The sequence below is a fragment of the Pipistrellus hanaki genome, assembly GCF_964339955.1.
Source record: "Pipistrellus hanaki genome assembly, chromosome: 5".
NCBI lineage: Eukaryota > Metazoa > Chordata > Mammalia > Chiroptera > Vespertilionidae > Pipistrellus > Pipistrellus hanaki.
In genome coordinates, this window is record NC_140507.1 from 20,870,996 (window position 1) to 20,892,364 (window position 21,369).

Genomic DNA, 21,369 nt, shown 5'->3' on the forward strand with positions numbered 1-21,369 from the left:
TCCAAGATGGCCCTGCAAAAGCTACCAAAGATGATAATGGTTATTATTGGGACTTGGCCCATGATTAGTCCTCATTGAATTCTCACAAGTACAAGAATTAAATATTGCTATTCCATTTTGAAATAATGCAATTGAAAGCCTGGAAGTTTAAGGAAACTGTCCAAGATCACTTAGATTACTAATTTGTTCAAGCCTAAAGCCTGAACGTGAAGGTACATCTGTGCAAGCCTAAAGCTGCTGTTTTTCACTTCACTGCTTTTTCAGTTTGTACAGGGTTCCACTTTGTTATTTTATGTTGAGAAGGGGAACTTATTGTCTAATTCAATAAATGACAGAAGATCTAAAAAGAGAAGTCGGTGATAGTGAGGTAACCTAGGAGCTGGTAACATGAGGAAGCCACTAGCAACTCAGTTGAGAAGACCAAAAAGAGCGGGGTATAACCACAGCCAGAGACTAGAGTCAACTGACAAAAGCTAGGACCAATCTATCCAGAAGGACCTAGCAGCTCAGACACTTCCAGAGACGTCTTCCAAATAGAGAGGGAGAAGCGGCCACATTCTGGCTTTCCCCTTTTCCAGCCACCTATCTCCTGCCTGGGACACCCAAAGTCAGAACAGAGGCCCAGAGTCAACTGACTTTGGAACCTGAGAAAGTCAACCTGCAGGGTTCAGCTTCATGCCCTCTGTCTGCCCTACCCAGAGCAGCCTAGAGGAACAATGGGGAATGAATTCAAGGACAAATAGTCCTAAGGCTGGCACTAGATCAAGTCTAAAGGAAGACTATGGCAGACATTTTGGGTAGGGGGAAAAACCTGACTTTACATTAAAGCATAATAGTGTTTAACAGCAAAGAGATTTGGCTATCTTTTCAGCATGGCTGTGACTGGAGTCCATGTGAAGTTAGGGATATTGATGAGACCGTGAAGGGCTTTGCATGCCACACTAAGGGACTTGAAGTCTATTTTACAGGTGGCCATTTATAACCAAAATTATGTCTGGAAAAGAAAATGCTGGCATGGTTATAGATGTTATTATAGGGGGGTGGGGAAGGACAGGTTAGAACCCATTCGCCAAAGGCTGATGTAGTAAAGGCCTAACTTGGTGGAAGGGTCAGTGAAGCTTTGGAGTGGTCCTATCATAACTACAAACTTAATATAGATTCATATTCTGCTGGTGTAGACTCCAAACCAATGAAGTATGTGAGGCCCTAGTCTTATCAGACAATACTCTGAAAATGCTTTTCATTGCATGCTTTCAGGTTTCTTTAGGAATGTGGGGATAGGAGCATATGGGGTCTGGAAGCAGTATTAGAGAAAAAAACGATGGAGATGTTTACCTTGGAGATAAGGAATCATGTCTTATTGAAAAGCTGAGTTACCCTTAGAACAACACGCTCTCTGGGGCCTATAACCCAAGGGAAAGGTTATGTAGTTATGGCCGTTCTGAACAGAGGACCCCAGAAAGAAAAATAAGACAAACTGAAATCTACTCAATTGCTTTATTCATTCTTTCTAGGAGTCACTACATTTTAGGATGGAAGGAGTTTCAGCCAGGGCGCAGGAGACAGTCCTCCTCCTTCCATTCTGTCATCACTCCGAAAGTGAAAGGGCCCCCTGAAAAGCATAACGACAGTAATAAAAATAAGAGCAGATTACGTGTAATTAGCGCATTTCCAAAAATAGTCACTCCTATTTAGCTATGACTTTACTGACAGGAAATCAAAGTCTCAAAGCTGTTAAGTCTGATCACAGATCTGGTAAATGGCAAAGTGACAGCTAGAGAATAAGTCTTGCTCTGGTGAGGAAGTTCAGTTGATTAGTGCATCAGTCTAATATACTAAGTTCGTGGGTTAGATGCACAGTCAGGATGCATGTAAGAATCAACCAATGAATGAATCAATAAGTAAAACAACAAACTGATATTTCTCTCTCTCTTTCATTTTTCCTTTTCCTTCCTCTATCTCTAAAATCAATATATACATTATTTTTTTCTTTAAACCCACAGGTCTCTGTTATTCACATATTCTTACTGGAAATGTAGACACTGCACCTTTCTCAAGATTAATAAATATGCAAACTTTGTATGAGCTATCAGTAAGGGGGAAATACACATTCACAAGTGAGAAAAGGGTGAGGTTGGAGACGCATGAGCATTCAGGTAGCTGAGCCCTGTCTGTGACAAACTACCCCTCAAGCTGTCATTACCAGCAGTTTCTTCACAGCCATAGAGGCCTCTGGGCCGAGCTCATTCACACACTTCCTTAGCCCTTCTAGGAGGTGCTCAACAGGAATGCCCAGAGTCATCAGCAGATTCTTTAATTGACCCTTCATGGCAATGGCAACAACAGACAAAGGTCCATCATCAGATTCCGCATTCTTGACACTATCCAGGAGGAAGGCAGTAGCTGCAGAGCAAAAGGGAAACAGAGTGAAAGAGGAGCATCTGCTCCTGTATGACCTCACCACCTTCCATTCTGTCCATCAACGCCTCCATTCCACCCATGCTCATCTTGATCGCCCATGAAAAATTCTGCCTTGGGACCTTTGCACCTGCTGTCCCTGTTCTCTAGAACTCTCTTTCCCCAGATAGCTACCTTATTTGGTTTCTCCTCAAAAGTTACATTCTTAAAGAGGTATAAAAAAATGGCACACTTGTCACCCTCCATCTTTACTTTTTCTTACCAGTACATAGAATATTAAATGTTTTTTTTCTGCCTCCCTCCTCTTACTAGAATGTAGGCTCCATGAGGAAAGGAACTTGGGTTTTACTCAGGATTGCACCTGGTGCCTTGCGCACCAAACTGCACTTTGGCAGGTAGTAAGCACTTAAACCATGCTAGTGATTGACTGAATAAGGATATACTTTGTATGTAAATTGAGATGCCATGAGCAAACTCAACTTGGGGACAGGAATAGATCCAACTACAGCCCAGGAAACTGTTCCCAACCAATTTAACTCAATGCTATAAAAACGATTGAACAACGACTCTGTCCCAGTTGATGCAGCTACATAGATGCATACGATAAGAACACTTCATTTTGAGAGTTCACATAGGCTGGTGGACAATATGATCTGTGTACACCACAGTGCTGCATATTATGGGCAATGCTCTATGGAAATTCAAAAGAAGGGACAACTAATTCTGATGGTGAGTGTTATGGAAATCTTCTTAGAGGCTAGAGTTGTGTCTTAAGGAAAATGCCAGAATCAGAAGGCAAAGAAGGGAAGAGAATTTTAAAAAGAACAAAAGTAACAAAGGCACTGAGATATTAAAATGAAAGCACATGCACAGTGTAATGAGTCTTCTGCCCAGAATGGCTGGAGTGCAGAACTCCAGAGGGGTGTGCTGAGGAGGGAATTTTGAGGCTGCAAAATGCAGGTGGTCAGGTTTTTCAAAGCCTTGAATGGCATACTAAAGAGTTTGAGGTGTTTTGTTTTTGTTTTTGTTTTTCCTGAGAGCAATGGGAAGCTCTCAAGGCATTTATGAGACAACTTCATTTTGTATCTTCAATTTAAGAAAGGTAACTTTCATTTAGAAAATGAATCAGTAGAAAAATATAAAGAATGGAAAAATATGTATTTTTGTAAAATTCATGCAGATATGTAAACTTACTTGTGCACAAATAGATTCCTAAGAATTCCTATTACATATTCTTCTGCTGGCTAAGACCCTGCCCATGTTTATTTCCTATGGAATCCTTTTCTTTTTTTCCATATTTTTTATTGTTTGAAACATTAGAAGTAGTAGTACATATATTTCCTTTTTCCCCCTTAACCTCCCCCCATTCTCTCCTACCCCCCAGCATATACCTTCAACTGCCCCACCCAGTGTCTTGTATCCATTGGTAGAATAATTTTTATATTCCCATTCAAATCATAAAAATTGAATCTGTTTTAACTTCATCTTCTATTATCTATTTTCCCTCCAGAATTCTCTTTCAGTGAATGATATTTATTTCCCTCCACCCATCTTTTAGTGGTCACCTCTGCCAATGGATGTTTGTCCTTGAAACTAAACAACAAAAATAATTGAAACTGATGACATTACAAATTTGTCAAAAATTCCATAAGTTGTCACTTAGTTTCTCATGACTGATCTTTTTACTTCTTATTTTAAACACTTTGGTATCTCCTCTGTATGTACTTATATACTTATATATTTCTACTGCGCTTTCAGTTCTCTGAATGAGCAATGACCATCATGAATGGCTCAGTTCTCACTGTCCTCCAAGAAGCCAGCCTCTGTACCCCACCCACACATTGGATGGTTTGCCCTCAGCTTTTCCAGAGCTCTAGCTGAATACCACTGTACTCACTTCTACAGAAGTCTTATCTCCCGTGCCACACTATAGGCACCAGGGGAACAATATTTATGCCTTATTCATTTCTGAATCTCCCAATGCTTATCCAGTGCCCAACAGATTGTAGCCATTCAATAGATAGCCACAATAAGCATCTGAACAGATTAGTGTAACTTTCTCAGGAGAATCAAGCTTGCAACTTCACTGATCAGAGATGATAGCAAGAATGACTCCATATAGTGTCAAAAGCATAAAAGGAGAAAGCTGCAAAATCAGGTTTTGACTAAAGATTGAGGACGATAAGAACTATGGTAATCAATGTTCAACAATGAAATCTCTGTTGACCTTCAATGGGAACTGGCTAACTTCTTGGGTAGCATGAACTAGGGGGTTTGGGCTAGGGTTTAGATTGTGTGAAGTAGAGTACATCTGAAAACCCTTCCAACCTTACCATTCTGTGATTCTAAAACTCGCTCCACCACAGCCCTTAACCATGGTTTACTAGCTATATCCTATGAAGAGAAAAGTAGAGAAATGTCATACGTTCAAGGCTACTTACCAGAGTAACTGCAAATGCCAATGGTCACCAGCAGGAACACAGTGGTCAGCTTCATGGCAAGTTATCTGTGATATCTGCCTGGAGTTAAACAGTAGATCACCCAAGCCAGGGGTCTCAAGTGCTTCAGCAAGTGTAACAGTGGCATATTTATACACCTCCCGAGGACCTTGATTTCAGTCATGCCCACTTGACTTGCTTCAGCAATGAAGAGCATGAAGGTCATGTTTGTCACTTAAACAAATGGGTTTTTCCGCTTTCCCTCATGTTCCAATGAGAAACAAAGCCCTAATTTAAAGCATTCTCAGGGACCTCTTGCACAAGCCCTTTCAAAACAAAACAGATGCCAGGGGGAGGCAAAGAGCTCTAAGAATCTTTCTTCTGAAAGAATATTGCAAAAGAAGGGGAGGTGTTGCATTGACATGAGAAGAAGTGAAAGTTCTGTTGAATTCCTCCACCTTTCTACTTTCAGGAAGATTTGATATGGCACAGTCCCCTTAAGGTGCAAGGCTAGGGGTTGGGACCTAACCTGAGGATGTCATATTGTGATGAGGATTTAGTGAAATTATATAGACAAAATATGCAAATGAACCAAACCAAAATTAACACTTAATAAGTCTCTCCTATTATTAACTCCTATAAGTTAGTGAGCTACCATGGTTTTCATGCAATACAAAGTCCCTTTAAAAGTATAAATGACTAAGCAAAGAGTGAACACCTACGAAATAATGGAAAATGCATATTACTTTCTACAACAAATTCAGACAATCCACACACTGCATTTTACAGAGACTGTGCCAATCCACCCTGCAGCTTTCTTGAAATATAACTGACATATAACAGTGTGCAAGTTTAAAGTATAAAAGTGATATTTGCTATATGTATGCTGTATATTGCTAAATATTTACTATAATAGGGTTAGTTAACAAAGCTATTATACTCATGTAGTTGCCATTACTGTCTGTGATGAGAACTTTTAAGATCTACTTTCTTAGCAACTTTCAAGTACGTAATACAGCATTGTTAAGTACAGTCACCATTAGATTATCCAAAATATACCTTATATTGATCTTATACCTGAAAGTTTTTACCATTTGGCCACTTTCACCTATTTCTGTCCACACACAACCCTCTATCTCAGGCAACATACTGTCAACCTATTCTCTGTTTAACAAGTTCCAATTTATTTGGATTCCACATATAAATGCAATCATACAGTATTTGTCTTTTTCTGTCTGACTTATTTCACTTAGCAAGAATGCCCTCAAAAATGTATCCATATCGTCACAAATGACAGGATTTTCATCTATGCTAAAGCTGAATAATATGATATATCTCACAATTTTTTATCCTTTCACCCTCCAATGGACACTTAGGTTGTTTTCATGGTTTGGCTATGGTTGCAGTGAACATGGGGGTACAGGTATCTCTTCATGGTAATGATTTTAATTTCCTTTGGCTACATACCCAGAAGTAGCATTGCTGGATCATATAATAGCTCCATTTTTTTTTGAGGAGCCTCCATAATGCCTGCAGCAATTTACACTCCCACCAACAGTAGACAAGGGTTCCCTTTCTCCATAACCTTGCCAGCACTTATGTCTTGTCTTCTGATAACAATAATTCTAACAGGTGTAAGCCAATAAACATTGTGATTTTTTTATTTGCATTTCCCTGGTAAATAGTGATGTTGAGCACATTAGCATATATCTGTTGGCTATTTGTATCAGGCAGGCAGAGGTGGTTAGGGGTGATCAGGCAGGCATGTAGAGGGGGTAGGGAAAAGTGTCCATTCAGGCCCTCTGCCCATTTTTAAATTAAGTTATTCTATTATTTAACTGTATAAGTTTCTTACACATTTTGAATATTAACCCCTTATCAGATATATTATTTAGAAATATTTTATTCAATTCCATTGATTCCCTTTTAATTTTGATTGTTTGAGACTATGCTAATTTCAATTATTACTTCCATGTAAGCAAAATCACTTAAGATTTCTACTCTATTAAGTTCTGACAGACTGCTTTTCCCTAACAAAAATCCCCCAAGCCAAAACCGGTTTGGCTCAGTGCATTGAGCCTCAGCCTGTGGACTGAAAGGTCCTGGGTTTTATTTGGGTCATGGGCATGTACCTTGGTTGTGGGCACATCCCCAGGGGGTGGGGGGTGCAGGAGGCGTCTGATCCATGTTTCTCTCTCATCAGTGTTTCTAACTCTCCATCCTCTCCCTTCCTCGCTGTGAAAATCAATAAAATATATATTTTTTTAAATCCCCCAAAATTCCTTTTCATATACTGAGTGCCTAACAGTCCATGGAAAATACATTTACTGTAACTGTAGTAATCATATTACTTAGGTTTAAAAAACATGTACTATCAGAGTTTCTCTGTCTTTATATTCACCTATTTGTTGTACAATTTGAAATCACTCCTTCATGTTGGTAGTAAAAAACACCACCAAAAACAACACACCAATAGAAACAGATGCCAAATCAATACTGGGTTGGATACACCACTAAAGAGCAACCTTTCGATATCTCCAGCATAATAGATTTTTAAGATTTCAATACATGTTTCACCTTCCTATCCTTTGTACCATTTCTTCCTATCTTCTAATAAGACCCTCTCTACAGCCTGTTTTTGAAGATTAACAATCACTTGCATTTACAGAGTGGTTTTCTTTCACACTATTATCACACTATCCTAAATAATATGCAAATGGTTGTCCCTGCTGGAACTGTTCTGACACTCAACACTGGGGAGAGAGAAATGGGGACCAGCCAGACTGTGGCCCAGGAGAGGGACAAGTCGCCTGCCCTACAGTCTCAAGTCCCAGCGCTAGAGGACAAAATTGCCCACCCACAATCCCCTGTGGCTGTGGTCAGCCCAGATGATGCTGGCCTGGGTCCCGAGTGCCTGCTTCCAGAAAGAGGGAGGGAAGCCCAGGTCATGGGTGCCTGTAACCAGCTGGAGGTGGGAATCCTGGTTACCAGGTAAAGGGCCAGGCAGAGGCAATTAGGGGCAATCAGGCCACTGCTTGCACCTGCTGACTGAGCTGAGCGATCCGGTGACAGTAGTGGGTAAGAGAGGCGCTGGCAAAAGTGGCAGGTGCAAGCTCCCAGTGGGACTATGGCATGTGAGAGCAAAGGACTTTCAGTAACTACCAGAGGCTTGTCCCAATGACAGTGACTGGTGCACCACCTTAGTCTGGTGCCCCAGCTCACCTGCTTCACCATCACAGCATGTTCCATAACACCCCCCTAGTGTCATAGCAACTGGTTGTTTGATTGTTCTGTTGCCTCATTGAATGCTCACAAGTACGAGAATTAAATATTGCTATTCCATTTTGAAATAATGCAATTGAAAGCCTGGAAGTTTAAGGAAACTGTCCAAGATCACTTAGATTACCAATTTGTGCAAGCCTAAAAAACTTGAACGTAAATCTGTGCAAGCCTAAAGCTGCTGTTTTTCACTTCACTGCTCTTTCAGTTTGTACAGGGTTTCACTTTGTTATTTTATGGAGAGAAGGGGAACTTATTGTCTAATTCAATAAATGACAGAAGACCTAAAAAGTCAAGTAGGTGATGGTTAGGTAACCTAGGAGCTGGTAACCTGAGGAAGCCACTAGTAACTCAGCTGAGAAGACCAAAAAGAGAGGGGTATAACCACAGCCAGAGACTAGAGTCAACTGACAAAAGCTAGAACCAATCTATCCAGAAGGACCTAGCAGCTCAGACACGGTACAGACACTTCCACTGGCGTCTTCCAAATAGAGAGGGAGAGGCGGCCACATTCTGGCTTTCCCGTTTTCCAGCCACCTATCTCCTGCCTGGGACACCCAAGGGCAGAACAGAGGCCCAGAGTCAACTGACTTTGGAACCTGAGAAAGTCAACCTGCAGGGTTCAGCTTCATGCCCTCTATCTGCCCTACCCAGAGCAGCCTAGAAGAACAATGGGGAATGAATTCAAGGACAAATAGTCCTAAGGCTGGCACTAGATCAAGTCTAAAGGAAGACTATGGCAGACATTTTGGGTAGGGGGGAAAAACCTGACTTTTCATTAAAGCATAAAAGTGTTAACAGCAAAGAGATTTGGCTATCTTTTCAGCATGGCTGTGACTGGAGTCCATGTGAAGTAAGGGATATTGATGAGACCCTGAAGGGCTTTGCATGCCACGCTAAGGGACTTGAAGTCTATTTTACAGGTGGCCATATATAACCAAAATTATGTCTGGAAAAGAAAATGCTGGCATTGTTATAGATGTTATTATAGGGGAGTGGGGAAGAACAGGTTAGAACCCATTCACCAAAGGCTGATGTAGTAAAGGCCTAACTTGGTGGAAGGGTCAGTGAAGCTTTGGAGTGGTCCTATCATAACTAAAAACTTAATAGAGATTCATATTCTGCTGGTGTAGACTCCAAACCAATGAAGTATGTGAGTCCCTAGACTTATCAGACAATACTCTGAAAATGCTTTTCATTGAATGCTTTCAGGTTTCTTTAGGAATAGGGGTTAGGAGCTTAAGGGGTCTAGAAGCAGTATCAGAGAAAAAAAAACAATGGAGATGTTTACCTTAGAGATAAGGAATCATGTCTGATTGAAAAGCTGAGTTACCCTTAGAACAACAGGCTCTCTGGAGCCCATGACCCAAGGGAAAGGTTATGTAGTTATGGCCCTTCTGAACAGAGGACCCCAGAAAGAAAAATAAGACAAACTGAAATATACTCAATTGCTTTATTCATTCTTTCTAGGAGTCACTACATTTTAGGATGGAAGGAGTTTCAGCCAGGGTGCAGGAGACAGTCCTCCTCCTTCCATTCTGTCATCACACCAAATGTGAAAGGGCCCCCTGAAAAGCATAACGACAGTAATAAAAATAAGAGCAGATTACGTGTAATTAGCGCATTTCCAAAAATAGTCACTCCTATTTAGCCATGATTTTACTGACAGGAAATCAAAGTCTCAAAGTGGTTAGGTAAGTCTGATCACAGAGCTGGTAAATGGCAAAGTGACAGCTAGAGAATAAGTCTTGCCCTGGTGAGGAAGTTCAGTTGATTAGAGCATCAGCCTAGTATACTAACTTCATGGGTTAGATGCCCAGTCAGGATGCATGTAAGAATCAACCAATGAATGAATCAATAAGTAAAACAACAAACTGATATTTCTCTCTCTCTTTCATTTTTCCTTTTCCTTCCTCTATCTCTAAAATCAATATATACATTTTTTTAATAACCTTCTGGTTATTCACATATTCTTACTGGAAATGTAGACACTGCACCTTTCTCAAGATTACTAAACATGCAAACTTTGTATGAGCCATCAGTAAGGGGGAAATACACATTCACAAGTGAGAAAAGGGTGAGGTTGGAGACGCATGAGCATTCAGGTAGCTGAGCCCTGCCTGTGACAAACTACCCCACAAGCTGCCCTTACCAGCAGTTTCTTCACCGCCTCAGAGGCCTCTGGGCCCAGCTCATTCACACACTTCCTTAGCCCTTCTACGAGATGCTCAACAGAAATGCCCAGAGACAGCAGCAGACTCTTGAATGGATCCAGAAGGGGAATGGCATCCAAAGGCAAAGGTGCAGGTACAGGTACGGCATTCTTGACACTACCGAAGAGGAAGGCAGTAGCTGCAGAGCAAAAGGGAAACAGAGTGAAAGAGGAGCATCTGCTCCTGTCTATGACCTCACCACCTTCCATTCTGTCCATCAATGCCTCCATTCCAGCCATGCTCATCTTGATCGCCCATGAAAAATTCTGCCTTGGGACCTTTGCACCTGCTGTCCCTGTTCTCTAGAACTCTCTTTCCCCAGATAGCTACATTATTTGGTCTCTCCTCAAAATTTCATTCTTAAAGAGGTATAAAAAAATGGCACACTTGTCACCCTCCATCTTTACTTTTTTTTACCACTACCTAGAATATTAAATGTTTTTGTTTCTGCCTCCCTCCTCTCACTAGAATGTAGGCTCCATGAGGAAAGGAACTTGGGTTTTACTCACTATTGCACCCGGTGCCTAGTGCACCACACTGCACTTTGGCAGGTAGTAAGCACTTAAACCATGCTAGTGATTGACTGAATAAGGATATACTTTGTATGTAAATTGAGATGCCATGAGCAAACTCAACTTGGGGACAGGAATAGATCCAACTACAGCCCAGGAAACTGTTCCCAACCAATTTAACTCAATGCTATAAAAACGATTGAACAACGACTCTGTCCCAGTTGATGCAGCTACATAGATGCATACGATAAGAACACTTCATTTTGAGAGTTCACATAGGCTGGTGGACAATATGATCTGTGCACACCACAGTGCTGCATATTATGGGCAATGCTCTATGGAAATTCAAAAGAAGGGACAACTAATTCTGATGTTGGTGAGTGTCGCAGGAATCTTTTTAGAGGCTGGAGTTGTGTCTTAAGGAAAATGCCAGAATCAGAAGGTAAAGAAGGGAAGAGAATTTTAAAAAGAACAAAAGTAACAAAGGCACTGAGATATTAAAATGAAAGCACATGCACAGTGTAATGAGTCTTCTGCCCAGAATGGCTGGAGTGCAGAACTCCAGAGGGGTGTGCTGAGGAGGGCATTTTGAGGCTGCAAAATTCAGGTGGTCAGATTTTGAAAGCCTTGAATGGCATACTAATGAGTTTGAGGTGTTTTGTTTTTGTTTTTCCTGAGAGCAATGGGAAGCTCTCAAGGCATTTATGAGACAACTTCATTTTGTATCTTCAGTTTAAGAAAGGTAACTTTCATTTAGAAGATGAATCAGTAGAAAAATATAGAGAATGAAAAAATATGTATTTTTATAAAATTCATGCAGATATGTAAACATACTTGTGCACGAACAGATTCCTAAGTACTCCTATTACATATTCTCCTGCAGGCTAAGACCCTGCCCTAGTTCATTTCCTATGGAATCCTTTTCTTTTTTTCATATTTTTTTTATTGTTTGAAACATTAGAAGTAGTAGTACATATGTCTCCTTTTTTCCCCCTTGACCTCCACCCATCCTCTCCTCCCCCCCAGCAAATACCTTCACCTGCCCCACCCAGTGTCTTGTATCCATTGGTAGAATAATTTTTATATTCCCATTCAAATCATAAAAATTGAACCTGTTTTAACTTCATCTTCTATTATCTATTTTCCCTCCAGAATTCTCTTCCAGGGAATGATATTTATTTCCCTCCACCTATCTTTTAGTGATCACCTCTGCCAATGGATATTTGTCCTTGAAACTGAACAACAAAAATAATTGAAACTGATGACATTACAAATTTGTCAAAAATTCCATAAGCTGCCACTTAGTTTCTCATGACTGATCTTTTTACTTCTTATTTTAAACACTTTGGTATCTCCTCTGTATGTACTTATATACTTATATATTTCTACTGTGCTTTCAGTTCTCTGAATGAGCAATGACCATCACTGAATGGCTCAGTTCTCACTGTCCTCCAAGAAGCCAGCCTCTGTACCCCACCCACACATTGGATGGTTTGCCCTCAGCTTTTCCAGAGCTCTAGCTGAATACCACTGTACTCACTTCTACAGAAGTCTTATCTCCCGTGCCACACTATAGGCACCAGGGGAACAATATTTATGCCTTATTCATTTCTGAATCTCCCAATGCTTATCCAGTGCCCACAGATTGTAGCCATTCAATAGATAGCCACAATAAGCATCTGAACAGATTAGTGTAACTGTCTCAGGAGAATCAAGCTTGCAACTTCACTGATCAGAGATGATAGCAAGAATGACTCCATATAGTGTCAAAAGCATAAAAGGAGAAAGCTGCACAATCAGGTTTTGACTAAAGATTGAGGACGATAAGAACTATGGTGATCAATGCTCAACAATGAAATGTCTGTTGACCTTCAATGGGAACTGGCTAACTTCTTGGGTAGCATGAACTAGGGGGTTTGGGCTAGGGTTTAGATTGTGTGAAGTAGAGTACATCTGAAAACCCTTCCAACCTTACCATTCTGTGATTCTAAAACTCGCTCCACCACAGCCCTTAGCAATGGCTTACTAGCTATGTCCTATTAAGAGAAAAGCAGAGAAATGTCATACTTTCCAGGTTACTTACCAGAGTAACTGCAAATGCCAATGGTTACCAGTAGGAACACAGTGGTCAGCTTCATGGCAAGTTATCTGTGATATCTGCCTGGAGTTAAACAGTAGATCACCCAAGCCAGGGGTCTCAAGTGCTTCAGCAAGTGTAACAGTGGCATATTTATACACCTCCTGAGGACTTGGATTTCAGTCATGCCCACTTGACTTGCTGTAGCAATGAAGAGCATGAAGGTGATGTTTGTCACTTAAACAAATGGGTTTTTCCGCTTTCCCTCATGTTCCCATGAGAAATAAAGCCCTAATTTAAAGCAATCTGAAGGACCTCTTGCACAAGCTCTTGCAAAACAAAACAGATGCCAGGGGGAGGTAAAGAGCTCTAAGAATCTTTCTTCTGAAAGAATATTGAAAAAGAAGGGGAGGTGTTGCATTGGCATGAGAAGGAGTGAAAGTTCTGTTGAATTCCTCCACCTTTCTTCTTTCAGGAAGATATAATATTGCACAGTCTCCTTAAGGTGCAAGGCTAGGGGTTGGGACCTAACCTGAGGATGTCATATTGTGATGAGGATTTAGTGAAATTATGTAGACAAAATATGCAAATGAACCAAACCAAGATTAACACTTAATAAGTCTCTCCTATTATTAACTCCTATAAGTTAGTGAGCTGCCATGGTTTTTATGCAATACAAAGTCCCTTTAAAAGTATAAATGACTAAGCAAAGAGTGAACACCTACTAAATAATGGAAAATGCATATTACTTTCTACAACAAATTCAGACAATCCACACACTGCATTTTACAGAGACTGTGCCAACCCACCCTGCAGCTTTCTTGAAATATAACTGACATATAACAGTGTGCAAGTTTAAAGTATAAAAGTGATATTTGCTATATGTATGCTGTATATTGCTAAATATTTACTATAATAAGGTTAACAAAGCTATTATACTCATGTAGTTGCCATTACTGTCTGTGATGAGAACTTTTAAGATCTACTCTCTTAGCAACTTTCAGGTACATTATACCGCATTGTTAATTACAGTCACCACTAGATTACCCAAAATATACCTTATATTGATCTTATACCTGAAAGTTTTTACCATTTGGCTACTTTCACCTATTTCCTTCCACACACAACCCTCTGTCTCAGGCAACCTACTGTCAACCTATTCTCTGTTTTATTTTTTATTGTTTTATTTTTTTAATATATTTTATTGATTTTTTACAGAGAGGAAGGGAGAGAGATAGAGAGCCAGAAACGTCGATGAGAGAGAAACATCGACCAGCTGCCTCCTGCACACCCCCCACCGGGGATGCGCCCGCAACCAATGTACATGCCCTTGACCAGAATCGAACCTGGGACCCTTCAGTCCGCAGACCAACGCTCTCCACTGATCCAAACCGGCTTCGGCTATTCTCTGTTTTAACAAGTTCCAATTTATTTGGATTCCACATATAAATGCAATCATACAGTATTTGTCTTTTTCTGTCTGACTTATTTCATTTAGCAAGAAAGCCCTCAAAAATATATCCATATCGTCACAAATGACAGGATTTTCATCTATGCTAAAGCTGAATAATATGATATATCTCACAATTTTTTATCCTTTCACCCTCCAATGGACACTTAGGTTGTTTTCATGGTTTGGCTATGGTCGCAGTGAACATGGGGGTACAGGAATCTCTTCATGGTAATGATTTTAATTTCCTTTGGCTACATACCCAGAAGTAGCATTGCTGGATCATATAGTAGGTCTATTTTTTTTTAAATTTTTTTTTGAGGAGCCTTCATAATGTCTGCAGCAATTTACACTCCCACCAACAGTAGACAAGGGTCCCCTTTTCTCCATAACCTTGCCAGCACTTATGTCTTATCTTCTGATAACAATAATTCTAACAGGTGTAAGCTGATAAATATTGTGATTTTTTATTTGCATTTCCCTGATAAATAGTGATGTTGAGCACATTAGCATATATCTGTTGGCTATTTGTATCAGGTAGGCGGAGGTGGTTAGGGGTGATCAGGCAGGCAGGTAGAGGGGGTAGGGCAAAGTGTCCATTCAGGTCCTCTGCCCATTTTTTAATTTAAATTGTTCTATTATTGAACTGTACAAGTTTCTTTCTTTTTTATAAAACATATTTTATTGATTTTGTACAGAGAGGAAGGGAGAGAGATAGAGATTTAGAAACATCGATGAGAGAGAGTCATCGATCAGCTGCCTCTTGCACACCCCCCACAGGGGATATGCCCACAACCAAGGTACATGCCCTTGACTGGAATCGAACCCGGGACCCTTCAGTCCCCAAGCCGACACTCTATCCATTGAGCCAAACTGGTCCTGGCTGTACAAATTTCTTACATATTTTGGATACTAACCTCTTATCAGATATATTACTTACAAATATTTTATTCAATTCCATTGATTCCCATTTTTTTTTGTATTGAAACTATGCTAATTTCAACTATTACTTCCATGTAAGCAAAATCACTTAAGATTTCTATTCTATTAAGTTCTGATAGACTGCTTTTCCCTAACAAAAATCCCCCACACAGAAACTGGTTTGGCTCAGTGCATAAAGCGTCATCCTGTGGAATGAAGGGTCCCGGGTTTGATTTGGGTCATAGGCATGTACCTTGGTTGTGGACACATCCCCAGTGGGGGGTGTGCAGGAAAGGGCTGATCCATGTTTCTCTCTGGTCGATGTTTCTAACTCTATCCCTCTCCCTTCCTCTCTGTGAAAATCAATAAATTATATATATTTTTAAATCCCCCAAAATTCCTTTTCATATACTGAGTGCCTAACTGTGCCTGGAAAATGCATTTACTGTAACTGTAATAATCATATTACTTAGGTTTAAAAAACATGTACTATCAGAGTTTCTTTGTCTTTATATTCATCTATTTGTTGTACAATTTGAAATCACTCTTCCATGTTGGTAGTAAATAACAACAACAACAACAACAACAACAACACACCAATAGAAACAGATGCCAAATCAGTACTGGGTTGGATGCACCACTAAAGAGTAACCATTTGAGATCTCCAGCATAATAGAGAGATTTTTAAGTTTTCAATACATGTTTCACATTCCTATCCTTTGCTACCTTTTTCTTCCTGTCTTCCAATAAGACCCTCTCTACAGCCTGTTTTTGAAGATTAACAATCTCTTGCATTTACAGAGTGTTTTTCTTTCATGAATACTTCACACTATTATCGCACTATCATAAATAATAAAGAGGTAATATGCAAATGGTTGTCCCTGCTGGAACTACTCTGACACTCAACACTGGGGAGAGAGAAATGGGGACCAGCCAGGCTGTGGCCAGGAGGACAAGTTGCCTGCCCCACAGTCTTAAGCCCCCGAGCCTGAGGATGAAATTGCCCACCCATAATCCCCTGTGGCTGTGGTCAGCCCAGATGAAGCTGGCCTGGGTCCCGGATGCCTGGAGACAGACAGAGGGAGGGAAGCTCATGTCATGGGTGCCTGTAACCAGCTGGAGGAGGGAATCCTGGTTACCAGGTACTGGGCCAGGCAGAGGCAGTTAGGGGCAAATAGGCTATCAGGGGAGCAATTAGGGGCAATCAGGCCAGCAGGAGAACAGTTATGTGCAATCAGGCCAGTAGGGGAGCAGTTAGGGGTGATCAGGCAGGCAGGCAGAGTTGGTTAGGAATGACCAGGCAGGCAGGCAGGTGAGTGGTTAGGAGCCAGTGGTCCCAGATTGCAAGAGGGAATCGGATACTCCCTGAGGGGTCCCGGATTCAAGAAGGTGCAGGCCAGGCTGAGGAATTTCACCATGCCAAAATTTTGTGCACTGGGCCTCTAGTAATGCCATAATTGAAATAAAATTGAAATACATTGGACAGGCATTATTTTCTTTATATAACAGGTGAGGTTCAGGAAAGATAACTGACATAAAGACACATGAACTAGTGTAGGCTTAGAGGGAACTCTAAGCAGGCTTGTGTAGCCTCCAACACAGCACCACTTTGTGAAGAACATCCTGAAGACACAATTCACAGCATCACTACTCTGTTCCCTACCCCAAAGTTCCTACCATGGCATCAGTCTTAAATGAAATTTACATTTTTCATGTTACAGAGATGCTAAGTATAAAGAGTACTACTGTTAAAATATAATTCAAATTAAATCAAGACACTCTACTATATCCCATCTCATTCTGAGAAAAAGCTGTATTATTCAACTAGGAGCCAAGTGCACGAATTCGTACACCTTGAAAGAACTGTGGGCCATGAGGCTACAGTGGGCACAGAGGTGTTTCTCAGCCCATCCTCCATGTCCCTGCTCAGCCCCTCCCACCACAGCACCTATTCTCATCTGCCCACAGCTCTGCTCCTGCCATTATTGCACTCACATCTGATGGCATCAGTCCTGCTCACACCCGCTGATGGCATGGAGTGATTGGAGCAGGTGCCAGCAGCAGGTGTGAGTAGGGCCAGCACCAGCAGCAGGGGAAATAGGTGGCTCCAATGCCAGCAGTGGGTGCAAGCAGGGCTGTCACAAGCAGCAGGTGCAAGAGGTGGCTGCCAACTTTGATTGCCACTCAGGAGCAGAGGGATGGTGGAAAAGCCCTGAGGGGTGATTGGGGCCTGCAGCCACTGCTTGCAGCTGCTGACTGAGCTGAGCGATTGGGTGCTGGTAGTGGGTGAGAGTGGGGTTAGCACAGGAGACAGGTACAAGCTCCCAGAGGGACTGTGGCATGAGGGAGCAAAGAACTTTCAGTAACTACCAGAGGCTTGCCCCAATGACAGTGACTGGTGCACCACTTTAGTCTGGTGCCCCAGCTCACCTGCTTCACCATCACACCATGTGGCCAGTACATGTCATAGCAACTGGTTGTTTGGTTGTTCTGTTGTTTGCTCTATCTGCATATTAGGGAGATAGATAGATAGATAGATAGATAGATAGATAGATAGATAGATAGATAGATATAGCCTTACAACAGTGGCTAGGATCAATCCTATCTGAGCTACCTGCTTCTCATTTCATCTTTTACTACTTATTCCTTTGCTTTCTTTAGCAATATGGAATCCTTGCCTTTCTTCAAGTACTTCAAGTACTTCTATCTTCCAACTAGAAAAGGAAAGGAGGCCCCATTATTTCCTCAGAGCCTTGCATATACTCTTCCTTCTGCCTACAATACCTTCCCCAAGATAGCCAATGGCTTTCTCTCTCACTTCTTCAATTCTTTCTCAGAGATGACCTTTTCAGTGAGATCTGTGTTGGCAATTTTAAATAAAATAACATTGTTATATTATTTGAAATCAATCTTTTACTTAAAATTATAAACCCTGGACCACCATTTCTCCTTTAGCAGCTGTGTTTTTTTCTCCTAGCACACTCATCTTTCAACACAGTGTTAAAACTTAAAAAAAAAAAAAAAAAAAAAAAAAAAAAAAAAAAAAAAAAGTTGTTCCTTGGAATTCTACTCGCCAATTGAATATAAAGCTCCATGAGGCAAGATTTTCCTCTTTTGTCCAATATTACTGGTATAATCATGAGCAATTATAACAGTGTTCAGCAGAGAGCAGCTGATCAATAAATATTTGTTGTATTCTGTATTAAGTAAAGAAATTAAACCATAGAATGTCCACTTGAGAACAAGAAAGTAAGGATGCATCTCATGGTTCCTGTGTACAAGTAACTCACAATCTTGATGTTAGTTGAGCATGTGATCAATTGATCACATTCAGATGACTTGGTGTATTGAAGCACAGAGATGGTAGCATGGGAAATAGAAAAAGGAGCCATTAATGCTCCCTTGTGAAATGTGGGAAGACTTCTCAAAGGTAATAATATCTGAGCTACATCTTGGTAGATGAAAAAGGATTTAGAGACCTGGAAAAGGAGGAGTAAGGACAATTCAACTAGAAGAGATAGTTTAAATCAAAGCTTAGCCTGTGGCAATGCTTGTCATTCCAAGATGGCCCTGCAAAAGCTACCAAAGATGATAATGGTTATTATTGGGACTTGCCCCATGCTTAGTCCTCATTGAATGCTCACAAGTACAAGAATTAAATATTACTATTCCATTTTGAAATAATGCAATTGAAAGCCTGGAAGTTTAAGGAAACTGTCCAAGATCACTTAGATTACTAATTTGTGCAAGATTACTAAAGCCTGAACTTGAACGTAAATCTGTGCAAGCCTAAAGCTGCTGTTTTTCACTTCACTGCTTTTTCAGTTTGTACAGAGTTCCATTTTGTTATTTTTATGTTGAGAAGGGGAACTTATTGTCTAATTCAATAAGTGACAGAAGACCTACAAAGTCAAGTAGGTGATGGTTAGGTAACCTAGGAGCTGGTAACATGAGGAAGCCACTAGAAACTCAGCTGAGAAGATATAAAAAAGAGGGGTATAACCACAGCCAGAGACTAGAGTCAACTGACAAAAGCTAGAACCAATCTATCCAGCAGGACCTAGCAGCTCAGCCACGGTACAGACACTTCCACTGGCGTCTTCCAAATAGAGAGGGAGAGGCGGCCACATTCTGGCTTTCCCCTTTTCCAGCCACCTATCTCCTGCCTGGGACACCCAAGGGCAGAACAGAGGCCCAGAGTCAACTGACTTTGGAATCTGAGAAAGTCATCCTGTAGGGTTCAGCTTCATGCCCTTTGTCTGCCCTACCCAGAGCATACTAGAAGAACAATGGGGAATGAATTCAAGGACAAATAGTCCTAAGGCTGGCACTAGATCAAGTCTAAAGGCAGACTGTGGCAGACATTTTGGGTAGGGGGGAAAAACTTGATTTTCATTAAAGCATAAAAGTGTTAACATCAAAGAGATTTGGCTATCTTTTCAGCATGGCTGTGACTGGAGTCCATGTGAAGTAAGGGATATTGATGAGACCGTGAAGGGCTTTGCATGCCACACTAAGGGACTTGAAGTCTATTTTACAGGTGGCCATATATAACCAAAATTATGTCTTGAAAAGAAAATGCTGGCATTGTTATAGACGTTATCATGGAGGGGGGCGGGGGGAAGGGAAGGACAGGTTAGAACCAATTCACCAAAGGCTGATGTAGTAAAGGCCTAACTTGGTGAAAGGGTCAGTGAAGCATTGGAATGGTCTTACCATAACTACAAACTTGATAGAAATTCATATTCTGCTGGTGTAGATTCCAAACCAATGAAGTTTGTGAGGCTCTAGACTTGTCAGACAATACTCTGAAAATGCTTTTCATTGCATGCTTTAAGATTTCTTTAGGAATAGGGAGATAGGAGCATAAGGGGTCTGGAAGCAGTATCAGAGAAAAAACGATGGAGATGTTTACCTTAGAGATAAGGAATTATGTCTTATTGAAAAGCTGAGTTACCTTTAGAACAACAGGCTCTCAGGAGCCCATGACCCAAGGGAAAGGTTATGTAGTTATGGCCCTTCTGAACAGAGGACCCCAGAAAGAAAAATAAGACAAACTGAAATATACTCAATTGCTTTATTCATTCTTTCTAGGAGTTACTACATTTTAGGATGGAATAAGTTTTAGCTGGAGAGCAGGAGACCATCCACTTCCTTCCATTCTGTCATCACACCAAACGTGAAAGGGCCCCCTGAAAAACAGGACAGTAATAAAAATAAGAGCAGATTACGTGTCATTAGCGCATTTCCAAAAATAGTCACTTCTATTTACCCACTATTTTCCTGAACAGGAAATCAAAGTCTCAAAGTGGTTAAGTCTGATCACAGAGCTGGTAAACGGCAAAGTGACAGCTAGAGAATAAGTCTTGCCCTGGTGAGGAAGTTCAGTTGATTAGAGCATCAGCCTAGTATACTAAATTCTTGGGTTTGATCCCTAGTCAGGATGCATGTAAGAATCAACCAATGAATGAATCAATAAGTAAAACAACAAACTGATATTTCTCTCTATCTTTCTTTTTTCCTTTTCCTTCCTCTATCTCTAAAATCAATATATACATTTTTTTTCTTTAAACCAACAGGTCTCTGTTATTCACATATTCTTACTGGAAATGTAGATACTGCACCTTTCTCAAGATTACTAAATATGCAAACTTTGTATGAGCCATCAGTAAGGGGGAAATACACATTCACAAGTGAGAAAAGGGTGAGGTGGGAGACTCATGAGTATTCAGGTAGCTGAGCCCTGCCTGTGACAAACTACCCCACAAGCTGTCCTTACCAGCAGTTTCTTCACGGCCTCAGAGGTCTCTGGGCCCAGCTCATCCTGTCATTTCGTTAGCCCTGTTAGGAGATGCTCAGCAGAAATGCCCAGACCATTCAGCAGATCCTTTAGTGACTCCTGGGGAGACTTTTCCGAAGTTATGATATCCTTTAAATTTTCAATGATGTGGGCGGTAGCTGCAGAGCAAAAGGGAAAACAGGTGAAAGAGGAGCATCTGCTCCTGTCTATGACCTCCCCACCTTCCATTCTGTCCATCAATGGCTCCATTCCACCCATGCT

The 21,369-nt window shown here is 41.0% G+C and overlaps 2 protein-coding genes across 2 annotated transcripts; both read right to left on the minus strand.

Annotated features, from left to right (window-relative positions):
* Nucleotides 1–1,484: 1,484 nt before the first annotated feature.
* On the minus strand, nt 1,485–4,979 carry LOC311622360 (secretoglobin family 3A member 2-like). The gene is made up of 3 exons (XM_084883447.1): nt 4,860–4,979; nt 2,204–2,403; nt 1,485–1,612 (listed from the first exon to the last, which is right to left on the minus strand). Exons 1-3 carry the CDS (start codon nt 4,912–4,914, stop codon nt 1,589–1,591), a joined length of 279 nt encoding a protein of 92 aa, XP_084739573.1. The 5' UTR covers nt 4,915–4,979; the 3' UTR covers nt 1,485–1,588.
* Nucleotides 4,980–9,570: 4,591 nt separating this feature from the next.
* Nucleotides 9,571–13,207, minus strand: LOC311622359 (secretoglobin family 3A member 2-like). Its single transcript, XM_084883446.1, has 3 exons — nt 12,944–13,207; nt 10,288–10,487; nt 9,571–9,703 (listed from the first exon to the last, which is right to left on the minus strand). The coding sequence occupies exons 1-3, from the start codon at nt 12,996–12,998 to the stop codon at nt 9,680–9,682; spliced, it is 279 nt and encodes a 92-aa protein (XP_084739572.1). The 5' UTR covers nt 12,999–13,207; the 3' UTR covers nt 9,571–9,679.
* Between the last annotated feature and the right edge of the window lie 8,162 nt (nt 13,208–21,369).